The 20,866-nt window shown below is 42.0% G+C and overlaps 1 protein-coding gene across 1 annotated transcript in view; it reads left to right on the forward strand.

The window, feature by feature from the left end:
- The window catches only part of LOC144227426 (maestro heat-like repeat-containing protein family member 1), an 80,269-nt gene that overhangs the window by 45,110 nt on the left and 14,293 nt on the right, over nt 1-20,866 (forward strand). Inside the window, exons 27-37 of the mRNA XM_077759025.1 lie at nt 10,815-10,919; nt 11,561-11,696; nt 12,146-12,243; nt 12,786-12,935; nt 14,036-14,190; nt 14,486-14,621; nt 15,228-15,421; nt 16,314-16,451; nt 16,644-16,761; nt 17,179-17,319; nt 17,648-17,821. Coding sequence (XP_077615151.1) covers nt 10,815-10,919; nt 11,561-11,696; nt 12,146-12,243; nt 12,786-12,935; nt 14,036-14,190; nt 14,486-14,621; nt 15,228-15,421; nt 16,314-16,451; nt 16,644-16,761; nt 17,179-17,319; nt 17,648-17,821 — 1,545 coding nt within the window. The remainder of the gene's footprint in view (nt 1-10,814; nt 10,920-11,560; nt 11,697-12,145; nt 12,244-12,785; nt 12,936-14,035; nt 14,191-14,485; nt 14,622-15,227; nt 15,422-16,313; nt 16,452-16,643; nt 16,762-17,178; nt 17,320-17,647; nt 17,822-20,866) is intronic.

The raw sequence follows: 20,866 nt of genomic DNA on the forward strand, positions 1-20,866 counted from the left end.
ACCCTGCTTCCTCTAATGGTGACATCTTATATAACAGTAATAACTATCAAAACCAGGGAATTGTTGGTACACTACTGCTTGACTACAGACTTCACTCAGTTTTTGCCAGTTTTTACATGTACTTATTTGTGTGTTCAATGCAGTTTGATCTCACATATAAATTGTGAAACCACCACCACCACCACCATCATGACATAGGATGTTCCCTCACCAAGAGAAACTCTTTGCCCCTTTATAGTCACATCTTCTCCTGCATTGTCCCTGTTCCCTGCAAATCATTAATCTGTTTTCCATGTCTGTAATTTTGTCATTTTGAGGATGTTAAGCACATGGAATCAAATAATATATAACCTTTTATGAGATTGGCTTCTTTCACTTCACTTAATGTTCTTAAGATCCTTTAAGTTGTTGTCTACATCATTAGCTTATTCCTTTTTATTGCTTAGTAGTATTCCATGGTATGGATCCTAGAGTTTGTTTAACCATTCACCTAATAAAAGACATTTGGGTAATTTCCAGTTTTTGACAATTATGATAAACGCTCCTGTAAACATTTGTGTATAGGATTTTCTAATAGGATTGTTTGTTTTCTTACTGTTGAGTTTTGAGAGTTGTTTATATATTTTAGATAAAAGTCCCTTGTCAGATCTATGGTTTGCTATCTGTAGCTTGTCTTTTCATTCTCTTGATAGTCTTTCACAGAGCAAAACTTCTAAATTTTTATGAAGTCCGTTTTATAATTTTTTATTTGATGAATTATGACTGGTGTCATGTTTAAGAACTAGGTCGGCCCTGAATATTTTCTCCTAACAGGTCTTTAGTTTTACATTTTACTTTAAATCTATGATCCATTTTGAATTAATTTTTGTATAAGTTATGAGCTTTAGGTTGAAGTTCAATTTTTTGCACATGAAAGTTCAATTGTTCTAACACTATCCTTTATATATTGAATTGCCCTTACACTTTTATCACAATCAATTGGCTATATTTGTGTAGATCTACTTCTGGACTCTGTATTCTATTGACCTCTGTGTCTATCCCTTTACCAATACCACCCTGTCTTGATTAATCTATCTTCAGAGTAAGTCGTAAAATTGTATAATATAATTTCTCTTTCTTCTTCTTTTTACCTTTACATATAAATTTAGAATCAACTTGTCTATATCTACAAAACATCTTGCTGGATTTTTATAGAATTGCATTAAAACAACAGATTCCTTTGGGAAAAATTGAAAGCTTTATTATGTTGAGTCTTCTAATCTATGAACATGTTGTGTCTCTTTATTTATTAGATCTTCTTTTTCATTCACTAGCATTTTGTAGTTTTCACCATGCAGATCCTGTATATCTCTAAGTATTTCATTTTAAGGAGACACTGTAATTACAACTATTTAAAAATTTTTAGTTTTCAACTGTTAGTATATGGAAATTCAGTTGAGTTTTGAATACTGACCTGTATTCTAGAACTTTTCTTGGTATATGGTTTCTTCGGAATTTTCTATGTAGAAATCATGTTTATAAATAGGCACAATTTTATTTCTTCATTTCAAATCCTATACCTTTTATTTCATTTTCATGCCTTCTTGCAATGGCTATGACTTCCAGTATGATGTTGAATCGGAGTGCTAAGAACAGACATCCTTGCCATATTCCTAGTCTCAGTGGGAAGGCATTCAGTTATACACCACTAAGTATAATGTTTGCTATAGATGTTTTTGTAGGTGCCGTTTATGAGGTTAGAAAGTTTATTCTGTTCCTAGTTTGCTGAAAAATTTTAATATGAATATATGCTGAATTCTGTGAAATTCTCTTTCCGTATCAATTGATATAACCTTGTTGATTTTCTTCTTTAGACTATTAATATAGCAGATTAGATTGGTTTTCAAGTGTTGAAGCAGTCTTGCATTCCATTTTGTTGTGGTGGTTTTTTTAATACTTTGTTGGATTTAATTTGCTATGTTTTACTGAGAATTTCTGTATCTATGTTCCTGAGAGACAGACTTATGGTTTTCCTTTATTGTTGTCTTTCTCTGTTTTGTTATCAATTTAATATTGGCCTCATAAAATGAGCTAGGGAGTGCACCTTCTTCTATCTTAAGGAAGAGACTGTGTATAATCTATGTTATTTCCTTTTTAAGTGTTTGTTAGAATTCACCATTGAAAACATCTTAACTTGGAGATTTCTTTTTTGGGGAAGTATTAAACTAACATTCAATTTAAAAAATAGTTTTTGGACTATTCAGGTTATCTGTTTCATTTTTGGTGAGTTTTGGTTTCTAACAAATTGGTCTGTTTCCATTTCATCTAAATTGTTGAATTTATGTGAGTTAGAGTTGTTTGTAATATTCTCTTATTATGCTCTTAATGTTTACATAAACTTTCTTTCATTATTGTGCCTTTTCTTTTTTTACCCTGTCCATCTTTCTAGAAGTTTATCAGTTTTGTTGATCTTCTCGAAGAAACACTTTTTGTTTCATCTTTTCTCTATTCATTTCCTTCATGTCTTTCTCTATGTTTTTGTTTATTTTATTCTTTGCTGCTGTTATCTGTAGTATAGTTTGAATTAATTTCACATTTTCTAGGTTTTTTTTAAAGTGGAAACTTAGATTTTTAATTAGTGCAATTATATATGAGATTATTTTCTTAATTTCTCTTTCTGATGCCTCATTGTTAGTGTATAGAAATGCAATGGATTTCTGTACATTGATTTTGTATCCTTCAGTTCTACTGTATTCATTTATCAGTTCTAGTAGGGTTCATTTTTGGTAGAGTCTTAAGGGTTTTCTATATATAGTATCATGTCATCTGCAAATAGTGAAACTTTTACTTCTTCCTTACCAATTTGTATGCCTTTTATTCCTTTTCCATGTCTGATTGCTATGACTATGACTTCTAGTAGTAAGTTGAATAAAAGTGGTGAGAGCAGACATCCTTGTCTTGTTTCTGATCTTAAGGGAAAACTCCTAAGTTTGCATGTGATGTTAGCTGTGGGCTTTTCAATTATGGTCTTTATTATATTGACATATGTTCTCTCTAAACCTACTTTGTTGAAGATTTTGTCATGAATGGATGCTATACTTTGTCAAATGCTTTGTCTGCACCTATTGAAATGATCATATGGTTTTGTTTTTTTTTTTGAAGTGATCATATGGTTTTTATCCTCTCTCTTGTTGATGTGGTGTATCATGCTGCTTAATTTGCAAATATTGGGAGTAAGCATCGTTAAAGTCTCCCCTCCCACAACGATCATGTCTAAGTCAGAGTCTCCCAAAGAGCCTGAACAGCTGCAGAAACTTTTCATCAGAGGTTTGAGCTTTGAAACAGCTGATGATCATCTAATGAGTCATTTTGAGCAATGGGAACACTTATGGACTGTGTGGTAAGGAGAGGTCCAAAACCAAGTGCTCCAGAGGCTTTGAGTTTGTCACGTATGCCACTGTGGAAGAGGTGGATGCAGCCATGAATCCAAGGTCACACAAAATGGATGGAAGAGTTGTAGAACCAAAGAAGGCTATTCTCAAAGACCTAGTGCCCACTTAAATGTGAAAAAGATTTTTGTAGGTGGCATTAAAGAAGACACTGAAGAACATCATCTAAGAGACTATTTTGAACAGTATGGGAAAATTGAAGTGATTGAAACCGTGACTGACTGAGGCAGTGGCAAAGAGAGAGGCTTTGCTTTGGTGACATTTGATGACCATGACTCTGTAGACAAGATTCTCATTCAAAAATACCATACTGTGAATGGCCACAACTGTGAAGTAAGGGAAACTCTATCTAAGCAAGACATGACTGGTGCTTCATCCAGCCAAAGAAGTTGAAGTGGCTCTGGAAACTTTGGTGGTGGTCTTGGAGGTGGTTTGGGTGGGAATTTTTTGATCTCCTCTCTGATTTCTTCATTGACCCATTCGTTCATTGTTTAATAATATGTTATTTAATCCCCATGAATTTGTGCTATTTCCATATTTTTTTCTTGACATTGATTTCTAGTTTCATAGCATTATGGTCAGAAAAGATGCAGATGCAATCTTTTTTGATTTATTCAGGCTTATTTGGTGGCCTAATATGTTATCTATTCTGGGGAATGTTCAATGTACACCTGAATAGAATGTGTATTCTTCTGTTTTAGGATGAAATGTTCTTTTTAAAAAATTTTAAAACCGCTTGTTTATTTTTGAGAGAGAGGGTGTGTGCAAGTGGGGGAGGGACAGAGAGAGAGGGAGACAGAGGATTCAAGCAGCCTCCTTACTGTTAGTGGAGAGCCTGATGTGGGGCTCAAACCCATGAGCTGTGAGATCATGACCTGAGCTGAAGCCAGATACTTAACTGACTGAGCCACCCAAGTGCCCCTGGAATATTCTGAATGTATCCGTTAAATCCATCTTGTCCAATGTCTTATTCAAATCCGTTGTTTCCTTGTTGATTTTGTGCTTGGATAGTCTGTTCACCGATATAAGTGGGGTGTTATATTTCCCTACTATTATTGTATTACTAGTGATTACTTCCTTTATGTTTGTTATTAACTGTTTTATGTATTTGGGTGCTTACATGTTGGGTGCATAACTATTTACAATTGTTATATCTTCTTGTTGGATTGTCCCCTTTATGATTATATGGTGTCCTTTGCCTCTTGTAACAATCTTTGTTTTAAAGTCTATTTTGCACACACACACACACACACACACACACACACGAGTCTAATTTGTGCAATATAAGTATGCTGCTCTGGCTTTCATTTCACATCCATTTACATAATAAATGTTTCTCCATCTTTTCACTTTCAATCTGTATCTGCATGTGTCTTTAGGTCTGAAATGAGTCTCGAGCCTCTTGTAGACAGCATGCAGACTGGTCTTGTTTTATTAGCCATTCCATCACCTTATATCTTTGATTGGAGCATTTAGTCCATTTATATTCAAAGTAATTATTGATAGTTATGTACTTATTGTCATTTGTTACTTGTTTTATGGTTGTTTTTGTAGCTCTTCTCTGTTCCTTTCTTCTTTTGCTTTCTTCTCTCACAATAAGTTGGCTTTCTTTAGTGATATACTTGAATTCCTTTCTCCTTATTTTTGCGTATCTATTACTGGTTTGTGATTTGTGGTTACCATTAGGTTTGCATATAACATCTGCATATAGCAGTTTATATTAAGTTGATGGGCATTTAAGGTTTGAACCTATATTCTTTACTGCTCCCCCCCACTATGCTTTAGGTATATGATGTCATATTTAACATCCTTTTATTTTGTGAGTCCCTTGACTGATTTACAGATATACTTTTTTTTTTCAAATATACTCATTTTGTGTTTTTTACTTTTCTTGCTCTTACTTATGGTCTTTCCTTCCCACTCAAAGAATCTCCTTTAACATTTTTGGTGGGGCTGGTTTAGAGGTCACGAATTCCTTTAACTTTTGCTTGTCTGGGAAACTATCTCTCCTTCTATTCTGAATGATAGCCTTGCTGGATAGAGCGTTCTTGGCTGCAGATCTTTTCCTTTCAGCATTTTGAATATATCATGACTGCAAAGTTCCTGCTGAAAGCTCCTCTGATAGCCTTATAGGGTTTCCCTTGTATGTTACTTTTCTTTTCTATTGTTATTTTAAAAATTCTTTCTTTATCACTACTTTTGCCATTTTAATTACTATGTATTTTGGTGTGGACCTCCTTGGGTTGATTTTGTTGAGGGATCTCTGTGCCTCCTTGATCTGGATTTCTATTTCCTTCTCAAGATTTGGTAAGTTTTCAGCTATTATTTATTCAAATGAAGTTTCTTCCCCCTCTTCTCTCTCTTCTCCTTCTGAGATTACTATAATACAAATGTTTTTACACTTGATGTTGTCACTGAGTTCCTTTATTCTGTTTTTATTCTGTATGTGTATTTTTTCCCTCTTACATGCTTGTACTGATTACTTTTCATTACTCTGTCCTCCAGGTCACCGATTCATTCTTCTGCTTCCTCTAGTCTGCTGCTAAATACACTCTAGTGTATTTTTAATTTCATCTATTGGGTTCTTCATCTCTAATTAGTTCTTTTTTATTTCTCTGTGAGAGGTCTCACTGATGTCCTCCACTTCTTTTCTCAAGTCTAGTGAGTATCTTTATGAGCATTACTTTAAATTCTCTATCAGGCATATTACCTATCTCCATTTTTCTTTGGTCTCTTGATGTTCTTTCTATGTTCTGTACTTTAATTTGGGAAATATTTCTCTGTCTCATTTGTTTGTAACTCGCTGTGTCTGTTTCTCTGTGTTAGGAAAGTTGGCTATGTCTCCTACTCTTGAAAACAGTAGTCTTGCGAAGAAGAGGTCCTGTAGTGCCCTGAGGTGCAACATTCCCTGTTCACCAGAACCTGGTGCTTCAGGAGTATCTCCTATGTATGATGTATGCACCCTACTATTGTGGCCGAATCACTCTTGCCTTCAATCCAATCATCTGCAATGGCTTTCTTTGCTTGTTGTGGGCAGAGTTTGGTCACTGTGTGGTTAGTGTATCAGTCTGGGGCCACCTTTGGCTTGAGCTGAGTCAGACCAGACATTTTTCTGGAGATACAATAGCACTCAACTGCAAGGCACTTTCCCTGTGCTGTCCCTAAGAAGCTTTTATTGGTGGGCAGGGCTTGTAGTTAGACCCCCATCCCATTGCTGCGATAACAGTTTGATGTATGTGGTTATCTTTCCCTCTTCCTAGGGAAGGAGTCACTTTGGAGTGGTGGTGGCCCCTAGTGGGACTGCTTGCACACTGCCAGGCTCATGGCTCAGCTTTGGCATGGATGGGCTCCATCCAAAGGGCCCATATGGGAGGGCCCTTTGGGCCTCAGGGCAGGACCATATGGGAGGTGGTGGATCTGCAATGTGCTCTGGGGCAGGAAGTGCAGTGTTAGCAATGTTGTCTGTTGGTCTTCTGGGGGAGGGGACCCACACTACAGGGACTGGGGCAGGCCTGACTGGAGAGGATGAATCTGCAGGTGGGGCAGGGGCAGAGTAGGATTCCTGGTGTTAGCAAGTTAGAGATTTGGTGTTGCCTTGTTTCCAACAGATGGCTGTGTTCTTATGCTGGGGCACGGGCACCTGCCAGGTCCTTTGTCCATGGAGGAGTTTCCCAAAATCTTTGTCCCTCCAGGATATACTCTGAGATTAGTAAAGAACTTTCCCTGCCATGTGCCCCAGGTGTTTTTCAAACGACTGCTTCTATGCTATATCTCTGAAGGGCTGTTTGTTGTGCTGTCTCTTTAAGGGCAGGGACTCAGTTTCCTCTCACCCTCTCAGTCTGGCCAGAGCATGCCTGCTGATGTTTCAAATTCCAGGTTTCGAGTCTGCTGGATTCATCAGTAAGAACTGATGAAATTGGCCCCTCTGGTTTTCACAGCCAAATGTTGTGGGGATTTGTCTTCACTGTGTGGGCTTCCTGGATTGATAGACGGTTTCTCTCCCCTCCCTGTGTCTATGAGTCTCTCCCTTCCGCAGACAGTCCCCCAGGTCTGTTTAACTCCTCGCCACATCTCTCCCCTTCCTGTCCTCTTCTCTACATTTAGTTGTGGAGTTTGTTCTGCCAGCCTTCGGGTCACTTTCTAGATTATTTACACAGATGTGAGTGTTATCTAGTTGTATTTGTGAAACGAGGTGAGCCATCTTTCCAGCAGTCCTCTAAAATACATCTCCAGGAAGAAGGGAACCCAGGACCTCTACCACTAGGAAATAAGGGGACACTTGGAGTGTAAGGATCAGGCCACCTATACCTCCTCCTTCAGTGGAGACGGTAGAGCAATCCAGTGTCCCAGCCACTTCAGTCACCCTTTTCTCCTTTTCTAATAGAAACATTTAGTTTTATAAATTTCCATCTAAGCACTACTTTGGCAGCATCCTCTATACATTTTAATATAAACTTTCAATATCATTTTAGTTCAAAATATTTTGTAATCTCTCTTGATGCTTCCTCTTTGGCCAATGGATGATTTAGAAGTGTGTTGTTTATTTCCAAATGTTTGGAGAATTTTCTGTTCTCTTGTGGTTATTGATTTCTGGTCTAATTCCTTTATGGTCAAAGACATACTTTTTATATGATTTCAATTTTTTTTCAGATATAAAATTTTCTTTTCCCTAGCAACATTCTACTTATTTATCACCTAATTAATATCACAAGAACTAGTAATATGAGTTGACAATATTGCCAAGTACAGGTCATGCCCCAGGGTTCAATCATATGCGTTGTTAAACCTTGCTAATGACACAGGTATGTAAAAGATCATTCATGGAAGATGTATTCTTTAGAATGTGCCCTGTTGGAACTTTGGAGAAGTATATTATGGAAACATCTGTTAGTGGACATAAAATTGCTTAAGAATACCTGGCATTCACTTAGCTTCTTCCATTTTGGTGTTGCTAGTGCATTACATATAAATCAGAACGAGTCTACTTCATGTTAGTGTAAATTCATCTCTCCATTCCACCACACAGAATTTTTATTTGTTTGCAATCCAAGCAGGATAGCTACAGAGTAACTTTATAATACTTAGCAACTCAAAGAAATGAAAAAATATCAATTTGTTTGATAAGTTTGAAAGGCAATGTATCCTTTTTATTATATACCACAATGTCTGTCTCCTTTGAAATTTCCAAAGGGTGCTCCTCTTTTTTTTTTTTATCTTTGTTTATTTTTGAAAGACAGAGCATGAGTAGGAAAGGGGCAGAGAGAGAGGGAGACACAGAATCTGAAGCAGGCTCCAGGCTCTGAGCTGTCAGCACAGAGCCTGACGTGGGGCTCGAACCCACAAACAATGAGATCATGACCTGAGCCGAAGTCAGATGCTTACCCAACTGAGCTAACCAGGCACCCCTGTCTCTTTAATTCTTTTAATCTGTAGATTGCCCTTCAATCATTTTTTTTCCTTGAAATTTATTTGTTGAAGAAACCTAGTTGTTTGTTCTCTAAATTTTTCACATTCTGGGTTGTGTTGATTACATCATTTTGGGGCCACTTAATAAATTCCTCTGTCCAAATCTGTCCTATAAATTGCTAGATCTAGAACCTGTTAGATTCTAATTGTAATTGTTTGATTTGTTTGATCTAGATCATGAATCTGATCAATTTTTGGCAAGGTTACTTCACAAGTAGTGTTGTCTTCTATCAATAGCCACATGATGTCTGGTTGTCTCCTTGTGTTCAGAGCTTTTGATGCTCACTGCTTAGATTCACTAGTGGCTGAGAACTGGCGATATTCTTTTTAAAAAAGACCTTATTATTGAGATATCACTTGCCATAATAAAGTGTAGAAATCTTAGATACATTTTTTCATATATGTATACATCTGTATAAATCAGGATATAGAACATTTCCAATACTTCCAAGTTTCCTCTCCCAGTGAATAACCACTGATTACCACTATTCTGACTTCTATCACCATATATTAGTTTAGTCTATTCTTTAAGCTTCACATAAATGGAATTTTATAGCATGTGCTGTTTTGTCTTTATATCATTCACTTCAATATTTTACTTGTGAAGATTCACTCATGTTGTTACATGTAGCATCAGATCATTTTTTATTGCTATGTAGTAGTCCACTGAGTGAATACACTTTTATTTATTTTTGCAAAATGATGACATTGTAATTCTATCATTCCTTGTTCATTTTTACCTGGAATTCTTCTATAGAGAAATTGTCTTTATAAGCCATTTGGTTGCTTTAAGGTATAACTCATAGGGAAAGACAAGATAAATTCTGGATCATTTCCCTTTATCAGGTGTCAAGATAATGAAGTATTTCCTAGTCATCCAAAGATGACTAGTGAAGGTTATTTCTCTAGTATCATATGAATTGAAAATGAATTTTTAAATGCTTCATATGTTTTGATCAATTACAACTATTATTCTTATTGATGCTTAAATTGTCCCTTCTTTAGTCAATGGGAGCCTCTTCAGGTGGGCTCCTGAATCCCTCTAATATAACTCCAGTAGTCTCTCATAGATTCCTTGCTCTCCAGTATATTATCTTGTATGTTTCTTGTCTCAGTCCTGAGATAAACTGTTTCTCCAAGGACCAATTATTCCTCTTAGTAAAAAATGGTATTTAGAGACCACAGTCTTGGCACAGGGCTATTTCATTGGAGTCTGATGGCAAGGAAGACTTGCAGACTTCCCACTAGAATTCTTCCTATCTTCAAGAAGAATGTTGTTTTCTTAACAATGCAGCATCAGTATTCTCTTCCATTGGTTGTAGATTTTTCATCTGTTGCCCTTCTTCTTTTCCAGTTATAAATTACTGTTTGTTTAGCTTCATCAATATCAGAATGATCATTCTAGATTGACAATGCATCTTTGGATCAGTGGTATTTTTGGGCCCATAATTTACCAATGGGTGAGACACTGACACATTGTGTTTCAAATGGGAATCATCTACAATTATATTTCTCAAGCAGATCTGCACATAATTCAGCTAGGAATCTGTGAATACAGTGACTCTTTTTTGTTATTATAAAGTTCTCTTTCTACCGAAGAATGGGAAGCCATTATTGGGGGACACTGGGGAACACTGACCCTTTGAAATGAGTAACAGTCAATATAATTTGAGAGCCACTACTTTAATTTGAAAGAAGGAGGTGCTAACTGAGGATGTTTCTAGCACTTAGATAAGGCAAACTGGGGACTAGAGGAATGAAAGCTTCTGGTGCCAGAGCCACATATAACCTGCCTGTCAGCAAAAGAAGTCCTACTGTCAGAAGTCATGTCTTGATCCTTTGCAGAAGCCAGGTTCAGGTTATATTTCTACCCTCCAGAATACAGCTGAACAGGCCTCTCCCTTCATTTTCTTCTTCTAGCTTCTGGACAGATGGCTGAATTCCCAGAAGGACAATGAGAGGGAACGGGCCATGTGGTGTGCTGCCCGTATTCTTGGCTTCACTGCAAAATGGAACAACTTTGGAGTGAGTGGGAGTCTGCCCTGGAGCCTGGGCCCTCATCTCTACCCTTTCCCCACACTTCGTCACTTATTACCTAGCCTCAATTACTCATCCTCATCCCACCTTTCCTCTTTTCTCCCTTTTTCCTTTTCCCCGTCCACCAATTTAATTCCATTTCACTTGGTTCAGTGTGATTCCATCCATCTCAACAAGCAGTTACTGAATACTCACCTTCTGCCAGGCACCATTCTAGGTATTACAGTGGATGCATAGATGATCAAGACATGGATCTTACAGTCTACTGGGGAGAGAGGCATGAATAGAACAAACTTAAATGGAAGGTGATAATGAATATAAAAATCACATGTAGGAGGAATAAAAGATCAAAACATAAATGAAGTGTAAGTGAAGGAAAAGCTTCATGAGGAGAGCCTGAACAATGAGTGCAATGTCAAGAGGCAATGAAGAGGGACAGTGTAAGGTCATCCCAAAACTACGATCCCACAAGTTTTTAATAGCTACAACCTATCTGTCTAATTTCATTCCCATTAACCTCACCTAGTCTTATCTCTCATATCTCTCCTGCATCCCCTCCTCCTCCCTTGTATTAACTCAGCCTAAAGGAATGGCTGGGATAACTTGTGACTTCCAGCTCTCCTCTTTAGATGGAGATCAAGTTCCCTTGGTTGGGGTGTTTGGTAAGGCTGCTGGCCATGCGCTGCCAGGACCCAGTGGACAACATCTGCTTCCTGTCTTCACAGGCGGTCTACAACCTCTACTGTATCCTCCTGCTGCAAAAGCGTAGGGAGAAACTCTTCTTTTCACTTCTGCTCTGGCCTCCCACTTAGATTTGGCCATCTACCCACATACTATTTTGGAAGAGTGAGAGCTAAGAAGTTACCTGGACAACCTCATTTCCCATGAGGAGCCTGCCCCTAAACATCTACGTATACACTCTTGGGACAAAATGGCAACTTGGGAAACAGTTGTTTTGAATTAGTTTCTTCCCCTCTGGTTGAGCAACATACTCTGCCCCCATCTTGTCTCTGCTCTGAGGCAGGCAACATGGGGGTTCCTTTGATATTAGGCCTCACCTTTCCTTATCTTACTGCCCTTTCCCCTTCCCCATGGGACATACATCTCCCAAGCTGACTTAGTGCAGTAGGTGGTTTGGATTGGGCAGATAGAAAAAAGGGAAACCTAAGACACCTTCCGATGTCTAAGGGTGGGGTCGGGTGTCTTTGTTTCAGAGATGGGAAGGAAAAAACAGGGCTTATGGGAAGAAGAGGGCAAGAGTGACGTCTACAGCGCCAACGTGTTCTATAACAACACCTTTGAGATTGGCAAGGTGAGGGGGCAGGGCCAGAGACAAAGTGGGAAGAGCCTGGGCTCTCACCTACATCATATTATAGACTCCGGCGGTGGGACTCCGTTATCCCATCTCCTTTCCCATTCCATTGCTGAGTGTGAACTTTTCTTTGAGGAAATTTTTTCACATGCTACAGCATGCTCCCTCTTAAGCATCGTCGGTCCTAATCCTTCTTTCTTACCTGTCCCCCAGAAGTGTTTGCTTCACACTAATGATACTTTATGTAGACTCAGCCCATGACTCAAAGGCATGTCATTGGTCTCGGCCCTTCTTTCCTAGTACTCTGCCCTTGACCCATGAGCCCCTCAGTGCATCTGAGGTCAGTGTTTTCTCCCTCCCGTTCCCAAAGACTCTGTTCCCAGTGAAAGGGTCTCCTAGGAGCTCGGCAGAGAGCACAGGCCTAGGACAAAAGCACATCATGTTCCCAAGAGAAGCTCTCTCCTACCCCAACCAGGAAGGATGGCACAGGCTACCTCAAGCAGGAGGCCCCAGGTGCAGGCGGCCTGATGCCACCCTTGCAGGCATTTGCAGAGTACTTCACTGAGGTGCAGCTCACCAATCTGGTGCTGACGACCATGGAGGGCCTGACGGACAGCAGGGCCAAGGTGTCTCTGGCAGCAGCCCAGCTGATGAGCGCTGTCATGAAAGAGCGGGGCAGAGACATGATAAAGGTAGTGTGGTGCTGTGGTGGGAGCTCTGTCCTGCACGCCAGGAGCCTGGGCTCTCTCCTGGCTCTAGTCCTAATCAGCTGAAGTACCTTGGAAAGTCCCTCTCCTCGTAGGCCTTAATTCACTCACCTCTAAGATGTAGGCTTTGGGCTAGATTTGCTCTGTAGTCCCACTGAGCTCTGACATCCATAATTCTGAGCTCAGGGCTGGTTCCTCAGTGAATGACAACCACAAGCAGGGTTGTGGGCAGCTGCAGGGCCTAGTGGCCAAAGAACAAGGAAGCATTGCAGGGGAATCACTCTGATTCCTGGGGGTGGGTCAGGGGTCTTAGATTTCTGTGAAGGTAAGATTGTGGGTTGCAAAACGGCAAGCTCATGGAATGACTGACCTTTGAGTACATTTTCTTTCAGGATAATGCATACAAATGGGAAGGTTTTGCATAAAAATCCACATTTCCTGCTTCACTGAGAAAAACTTTTAAATGAGGTCACATAGGGCAACTCTTTGAGTGGCCACTGTCCCTTTTATATATGGCACGGGCTCTCTAGACCTTCCTCTCTCTGAATCTCCTGACACCTATTGCCTTTAGTTATTTATGTGACTTGCCTGGCCTAGGTGCCAGAAGTGGAAGGAAACTTCTGAGGGTGTCCTTGAGGTATTATAATAAAATGGGCTTGGCAGCAGGCCATATACTAGGAATCTGAGGGCCAGATGAGAGCCTTATGGTACCCCCACATCCAATGCCAACTGTTCCTGCAGTTTCAGGGGTTGAAAGCTGATCTCAGTGGGGAGAGGAAGCCCTGAAGGGTGTCTAGGGCTTTTGCCTCCCTTCCCAGAGTCTCTTCTGTCTCCTGCGTAACCTTGGTGCAACTCTCTGGACTTTGGGCTGTGGGAAGGCATCTGTCATGGTGGACCTTGGTGCCAGCTTCTGGAGTTCCTTTTGTCACCCCTGTAGGTCCAGCCTCTGGTACCCTAGAACTCTGCCTTAAGAGTCACGGGCAGGGCTGCAAGTAGCCTCTTGAGTCTGGGGGTTGGTAGATAGCGAGGAAGGGGGAAGGTAGCGAGGAAACACTTACTGAGACTCTTTTGGGTCTTCCCTATAGATCGAAGAAATTGTGGAGGGGATTGTGGAACGACTCAACTTACAGCTGGAGCCCAACACGAAGGAGGAGGCCATGCGGGCCTTGTGCTTGCTGGCGGGTAACAACACCCACAGGGTTGTGCCCATGCTCCTCAACAAGACCCTGCCTTGGGACAGGTATACCCCTACTGGCCCGGGAATACATGCTCTACCCCTGTCTTGGGACAGGGACTCCTCCCACAGCCTGCGAATACATTCTCCAGCCCAGTAAGCCCTCTCCTGCTTCAGCCCAAGCCCAGCCCAAATATCACTGCAATGGGATGCTTTCTCTTTGACACCCATCACACTTCCTCTCTGCATTCTCTGACCAAGTCTAGACCCTGAGAACTGGCCCTACATAGGCCCGAGACCAGATTAATCCTAGGAGCTTGGTCACCAGTGCCTGTGACATAGCTGCCCCTGGGTCCTGCAGAACCAATCTGGCCCTGTGGAAGGTGTTTGGCACCCGGCGAGAGACCACAATCAGTGTCCTGCAGCTGCTCATAGGAATCCTGGAAAAGCTCCACTTCAACGAGGAAACTAGGGAGATGGCCATCCAGCCTGTGGCGGTCAGCAAGGGAGCAGGGGAGCCGAGGACTTACTGTTCTGGGACTTGGGGGCAGAGCTGGAGGTCAAGGGATGCAGGGTGGGAGCACGTCTTAGGGGAGCAATCACTAATACTGTACATTCGATTCATACGTGTACCTCCTCTTGGCACCTGTATATCTAAGCATTGCATGTCGCAGAGAGAACAGGGATTGATTCCATTTAATGGACGAGGAAACTGATGTTTAGAGCTAAGCAGCTTTCTCTGTCTCCTGATTCTGGGGCTGGTACTCCTTTTTCCGGGGGCTGGGGTATCACATGGGGGTTGGAGGCAGAGGAGGTTTGGTTGCTAGGGATGGACAAAGTATTCCCCAAGTCATTTTCTCCTAAAACTGTTAGAGTTGCTTCCCATTTTGTTTTTGATGTCAGGAGAATGAAGAGTAAGCAGATTACATGTGTGTGGCTCCCTTATTTCCCTAGGGAAGAGTGGTGGCTTTCAGTCCTTGGGTGCTTCTTGTAAGCCTGAGTCAGAGTGAGCTGTCTCCTTTGGGCAGTGATATGGAAGGCAGGGTGGGACTCAGTGTGTGGGGCTATGTGACCATTTTGTGTGTTCATCCACCGTCTCCCAGGTGACATGTGCTTTGTGTGAGATGCTGTCAGGGTCCCTGTGCCAGGAGGCCATCCAGGAGCTCTACCCCCGGCTGTTGCTGGCTATACTGTATCATCTCTACTGGGTGATTGAGCAAAGTGCCCCCCAGAAGATGGTGATCTACAATAAGGAGGGAGGCCCAGGCAGCAAAAGCAAGCCCTTTGATCCTACTAGGTAAGCCTAATGGCTTTGTGATGGACAGCTGGGACTAGTCAATTCCAGAAGGCCCTGGACAACTGAATGCTGATCCCCTAGGGATGCCAAGGAAGAGAACAACATAAGAGTGGAGACAGAACCTGGGTGTGCATACTGCAGCCTCCTGTTCTAGAATATTCTCACATATTTTCAAGCTTCTCATTTATCTTCTTGTATGCACTCATCAGCTGATTCACTAAGCAGTTCATGTCCATGTTCATAACTGCCCATAAAGAGATTCAACTAGATGGTAGGTTGTAGGCAAGCCCATGTCTTTGTCATTCTCTCCATGCAGTTGTGGCATTTGAATCTGGTTCACCACTGGCTTGGCTCTGTCACTATCTCTGCTGTCTTATACAAGTCACAACTGGGATTCAACAGAATGAAATTAATTTCCCAGAATAAAAACATTCTCATCTCAAAAATGGGGGTTGAACTCCTAAATATGTGGTTGTCATATTTTTTTTAAACCACAGGACATTTTATTCAAATGGAATCTTATATAAAATGAAAAAAAAAAAAAACCAATAAGCAGAGATGTGCTGATTAGGTGGGTGTGGAGGTGAAGAGATAGCCTAACCCCATTCTGTGCCCCAGAGAGCAGAATTGAAAAGCCATAGCACTCAGATATCTCTGTAGTCTCTTTCATGGTACTCTGTGGTTGGATGAGGGCCAGGGTTGAAGGAGTAGATGGGCACTTGGAGATGGGTTTCACAGAGCCATGGATTCTTCTCAGCAGGAAAGGAGAACCCAGCTACCCAAGCAGGAAACTGTCTCCTGGTTTGCAAGCACAGGATGCAAATCAGAGCATAAGGCTGTGTCCATGCTTCTGTCCCTTTCTTTTCACATACCCAATGGTGGTGACCTTCAGTTGTGCCTTGGAGGTGGTGAAGTTGGTGTTCGTGGCAGCTGAATATGAAGGAGTGGTGGTCTACGCAAACCAGCATCACTGCTGGGACCTTCTGACCTGCCCTAAGTTTTACTACATAGGTGTCATGGACCTGACAAGGTGAGGCTATTTCCCCGGTAACCCTGGCACCACTCTAGTGCCAGCCTTCAATTGTCCTTTCCCCATCTCCCAGCCCTTTGGTCTACTGAATTCTTCAGCCTTTGTGTCCTCCCTGTTCCATGCACACTAGTCCCTTGCCACCTCCCCTCAGCCCCTACTCAGCAACTCTTGGCTTCCTGTGTCCCACCCCAGTGGCATTGTGAAGAACTGTGAACCTGCCATCTTGCATCGGATCCTCAACCTCATCAGGAACATCCTCCATAGCTCCAACTATCATTGGAGGATTCTGGCCAGGACCTTCTATGCACAGGTGAATTCTGGGGAAAGATCCACCGCCTGAACCATTCATATCCTGGGCTGAGGAAAACTTAACAGAAATGTTAAGTAACTAGTCCCAGAAAGAGAAAGGATAAGATTAAGTCATTTAAAGTGGGGTCCCCTCTCTGGCACTTCAAGTGCCTGGTTAAAGGAGGCAGGAGAACCTGAGGAGGGGGCCGGTGGCTCGTGCTCCAGAATGATCTATGGATCCTTGCATCTGACTCAAACTTCAAACCTATCTGCTTTATGTTCTACCTCCTTAACTTAGTCTCTACCCCATGTGTACAGATCTGCCATTACGCTCAACTGGACACATTTACCTGAGTATGGGACTTGAGGGAAGGCTGAGGGGGTGTTGGATACTTATAACCTTTTCTCCATCCATAGCCGTGTCTCCTCATACCCACAGCTCCTCTGGCACCGATCAGTAGCTCAGACTGTGGGGCAAGACTTTTTGGACAATCTAATCAAGTGGGCCAAGGAGCCCAGCCTCATCATGAAGGAAGTTGGGCTCCGTGGAATCAGTAACCTCGCACTGCACCCAGGACAAGTAAGAGTGGGGAGGACCAAATGGGAATTCAGTGTTACTCCCTGAAGCATTGGATTTCCTTCCCCTGGGTTTCTTAGTTACCCAGGGCTTAGTACATTCCCCAGCCTCTCATCCTAGGACAGCACAATATCCAGTTTGTAGACTTACATAGACTGGCCATCAGGCCTCCCAAACCCTGTGAACACCAGCCTTCTACTTCCTGGGCACATCCCGCCCCCAGATTCCCCATGTCTGTTCCTCTAAGGCACTATCTGTTTTCTAAAAATCCTGTCCCCAGGGTGTTACAGGATCCTCTGGTGGTGAGTGATCTCTGCCTTCTTCCAAATAGTCAGAGACTCTGAAGGGCCACGTTCCGTTCTTGAGAGATTTTCTGAAGAATGAGGCACGAGTGACAATGCAGGCAGTAAAGAGCCTACGGAACATCATCTGCCATGGGAAGGGACAGAACACCAAGGTGGTCTTTTGCAGCATCTCCAAGCAACTGCGTCCACTCATCAATGATGTATGAGCTTAAGTTTCTGGGATCAATAAGGAACAGTATAGGCTGGGGCTGAAGATGAGCCCTGGAAACTGAGCGGCGGGTACTGGGGCAGGGCTATGGGACTGTGGTGAAAGGGTGAGGTCACTGAGGGGTAGCAAAAAGGATGCTTGGCTACCTGAAGCCATGCATAGGATTGTCCCCAATGCATTCCCTATTACAGACAGACCTAGCACCCAGTCATCTACCCATTCTCTCACCAGAAGCTACTGCAGGGGAAAAAATGGCACCCTGCTATAAAACTGGTTCTGGAGTGAAGCATGGGGAGACAAGTCACAACTCTACCCTCCTCCCAGATAACACAGGAACCCTAAAATGCTAGGAACTTGTCAAAAGGACCCAAAGGCTCAGAAATCTGAACTGCCCAGACCGGTGCCAATCCACTCCACATCTTAGCCCGGGACCTGGACTGTTGTCTGTCCTGTAGCTCAAGGTCTATGGTAGGTGGCTTAGGCTCAGACCTATGCATGGAGTGAGCACAGGAGTTCATAAACAACTTTATTGGGTCACTTGCCCTAGCTCCTCCCTCTCTGTGACCTCCCTGGTTTTACAGTTCTTTGGGGCTACCTTTAAAACTGTTAAACAGTTGTCTCACCACAAAGCTGGTATTTTAGTTACTCTGCAATGCCAGGTGCTTCTCTGACTGTGCCCACTACTGGACCAAGTGGCGTGATGGCAGAGGAACTAAAACAATGGGGGCTTGTCCATCCTCTTGGGGTCTTGGCTCTTTCAGATGGAGAGTAATCTTCCCCTCCCTCAGAGTTTTGGCTCCTATAGACTCCCTTGGGGCCTTGTTTTGGAACTGTGACATGAGAGAATAGAGGGAAGAAAAAACTTCGTACATTACGTAGAGGGCTTCCCTTGAACTGTCTGCCCATGGTGCTTGCTTCCCAGTTTCTGGTTTCCTTGTGGGCAGGCTAGGGAGACAAGCTGGTGTGAAGAGATGTGCCTCGCAGCTACCGAGACCAGTGGCATCCTCCTATTCCCACAGGAGGGGGAGCGTCAGGAACCTCTTCACCTTTGGCCTCTGGGAATCTCTTTTACTTTCTTAAAGCTTAAGAAGAATACAGTAAAAATTTGGGGGGGGGGTATCTTTTATCTAGAATTTAAAGACCTTTATAGTGGGAAGGTTATCAGGTTATCTTTTCTCCTATATTGCCAGAATGGAAAGCTGAGATTTATGGTCTCATCAAGAAATAGTAAGCACATTTCTTAGCAAATGGTAAATAGTAAAAGCATCATCTAGACAATGACGACCTGCCAGAGTGAAAAGAACACTGACCCTCAGTCATAGGATCTGGGTTCTTGGTCCTGCTTTTACCACTCACCTAGTCAGAGGAACTTACGCAAAGCTCAGTTGTTTTATCATTTGTAAAGTTTTCTTCTAGTATTTTGTTGCCATCTCTTCTTTTCTCTATTCTTTCTATTCTGTCCTTTGCAATTTCTTTAGATTTATTCTCCATGTTTCTTAATTTTTCTTTCATATTTCTCATTACTTTGTCCATCTTGGAAGAATTTCTGGGCTGATTCTCCTCTTACTAGTTCACACTTTAACTGTGGCTATCCTGCTATTCAACTCACCTATTAAATTTTATTTAATATTTTTTTACGAAGCAGGTCCTCTTTATTTTTCTCTTTTAGCTGATGATGTGATATCTTAATAGCTATTACATTATTCTATAGGGACACTGCCTTACTTCTGTCTGTTTTTATTTACTTATTTATTTATATTTTCAAAGTTTGGATTTCCAAGCATTATTTTTTCCAAAATTAAAGAAATTTTTATTTTTGTTTTATTTGTTTTTTTACAAATAGTTTATTGTCAAATTGGTTTCCATATAACACCCAGTGCTCATCCCCACAAGTGCCCTCCTCCATGCCCATCTCCCCCCTCCACCCCACATCCATCAGTCCTCAGTTTGTTTTCAGCATTCAAGAGTCTCTCATGGTTTGCTTCTCTCTCTTTCCCCCACCATTTCCCCCCGTCTTCTCACCCATGGTCCTCAGTTAAGTTCCTCCTAATCCTCCTATAGGTGCAAATATATTTGTCCTTCTGTGCCTGACTTATTTCGCTCAGCATAACACCCTCAAGGTCCATCCATGTTGCTACACATGGCCAGATTTCATTGTTTCTCACTGCCATGTAGTATTTGATGGTATAGATAAACCTCATCTTCTTGATCCATTCGTCCGTTGTTGGACACTTAGGCTCTTTCCATGTNTAACTACAAATTTTATCCTAACAAATTTTAGGATACTTTTGGGAAGTATGCTGGTGCAATTTTGATTGGAATTGCATTGAATGTGTAGATTGCTTTGGGTAGTAATGACATTCCAAGCACTTTTTTAAAAATGTCCTTAATATCTTTTTTTAATTTTACAAAATCTTCCAGATGATTCAATTATACCTTCTCTAAGGTTTTGTTTAGATGATATTATTGCGTCCTTGGTTTTTGTCTGTTTCTCCTGCGGTGCTGGTTTTCCTGAACATTTGGTGAGTCTCAGTGGTGAGTTCTGGAAAGTTTACACTACTGACTCTTGGCCAGCCCCTCTGTGAAAGTAATTCCTATTCCTGAGGCCTGGCTTCTGTAACTGTGGGGAAGTGTCCAGGGATATGTGGACAGTTGCATGCACCAATAGCCAATCTTTTGACTGTGGGATTTCCTGTTCTTCCTGGGTGTTGCCAGAAATGCAGGGCACCATCCTCTCTCTCTGGTCTAGATAGCGGCCTCCCTGCTCTGTGGGGGTGATGTGTTCCCCTGCTCCTTGCTATTTAGTAAGGAGGATACTGGGAGGGCAGGGGGGAAGGAGAAACAGGTCTGTAGGCCTGGACTACAGCACTCCAAAGGCCCACCGTGTCAGTCGCCTAGCATCCCCTTCTGCTCCCAGTATTCATAGTTGTTAAGCTTGGAGCATTCCCAGAACATGCCCACCTCCCCCAGCAGTCTGTTCTTGCCCACACTTCGAGCTGTGGTTTCGACTTTAATTCCAGTCCTGTCTGCGGTGTGT

The sequence above is a fragment of the Crocuta crocuta genome, unplaced genomic scaffold, assembly GCF_008692635.1.
Source record: "Crocuta crocuta isolate KB4526 unplaced genomic scaffold, BGI_CrCroc_1.0 scaffold72, whole genome shotgun sequence".
NCBI classification, from domain to species: Eukaryota; Metazoa; Chordata; class Mammalia; order Carnivora; family Hyaenidae; genus Crocuta; species Crocuta crocuta.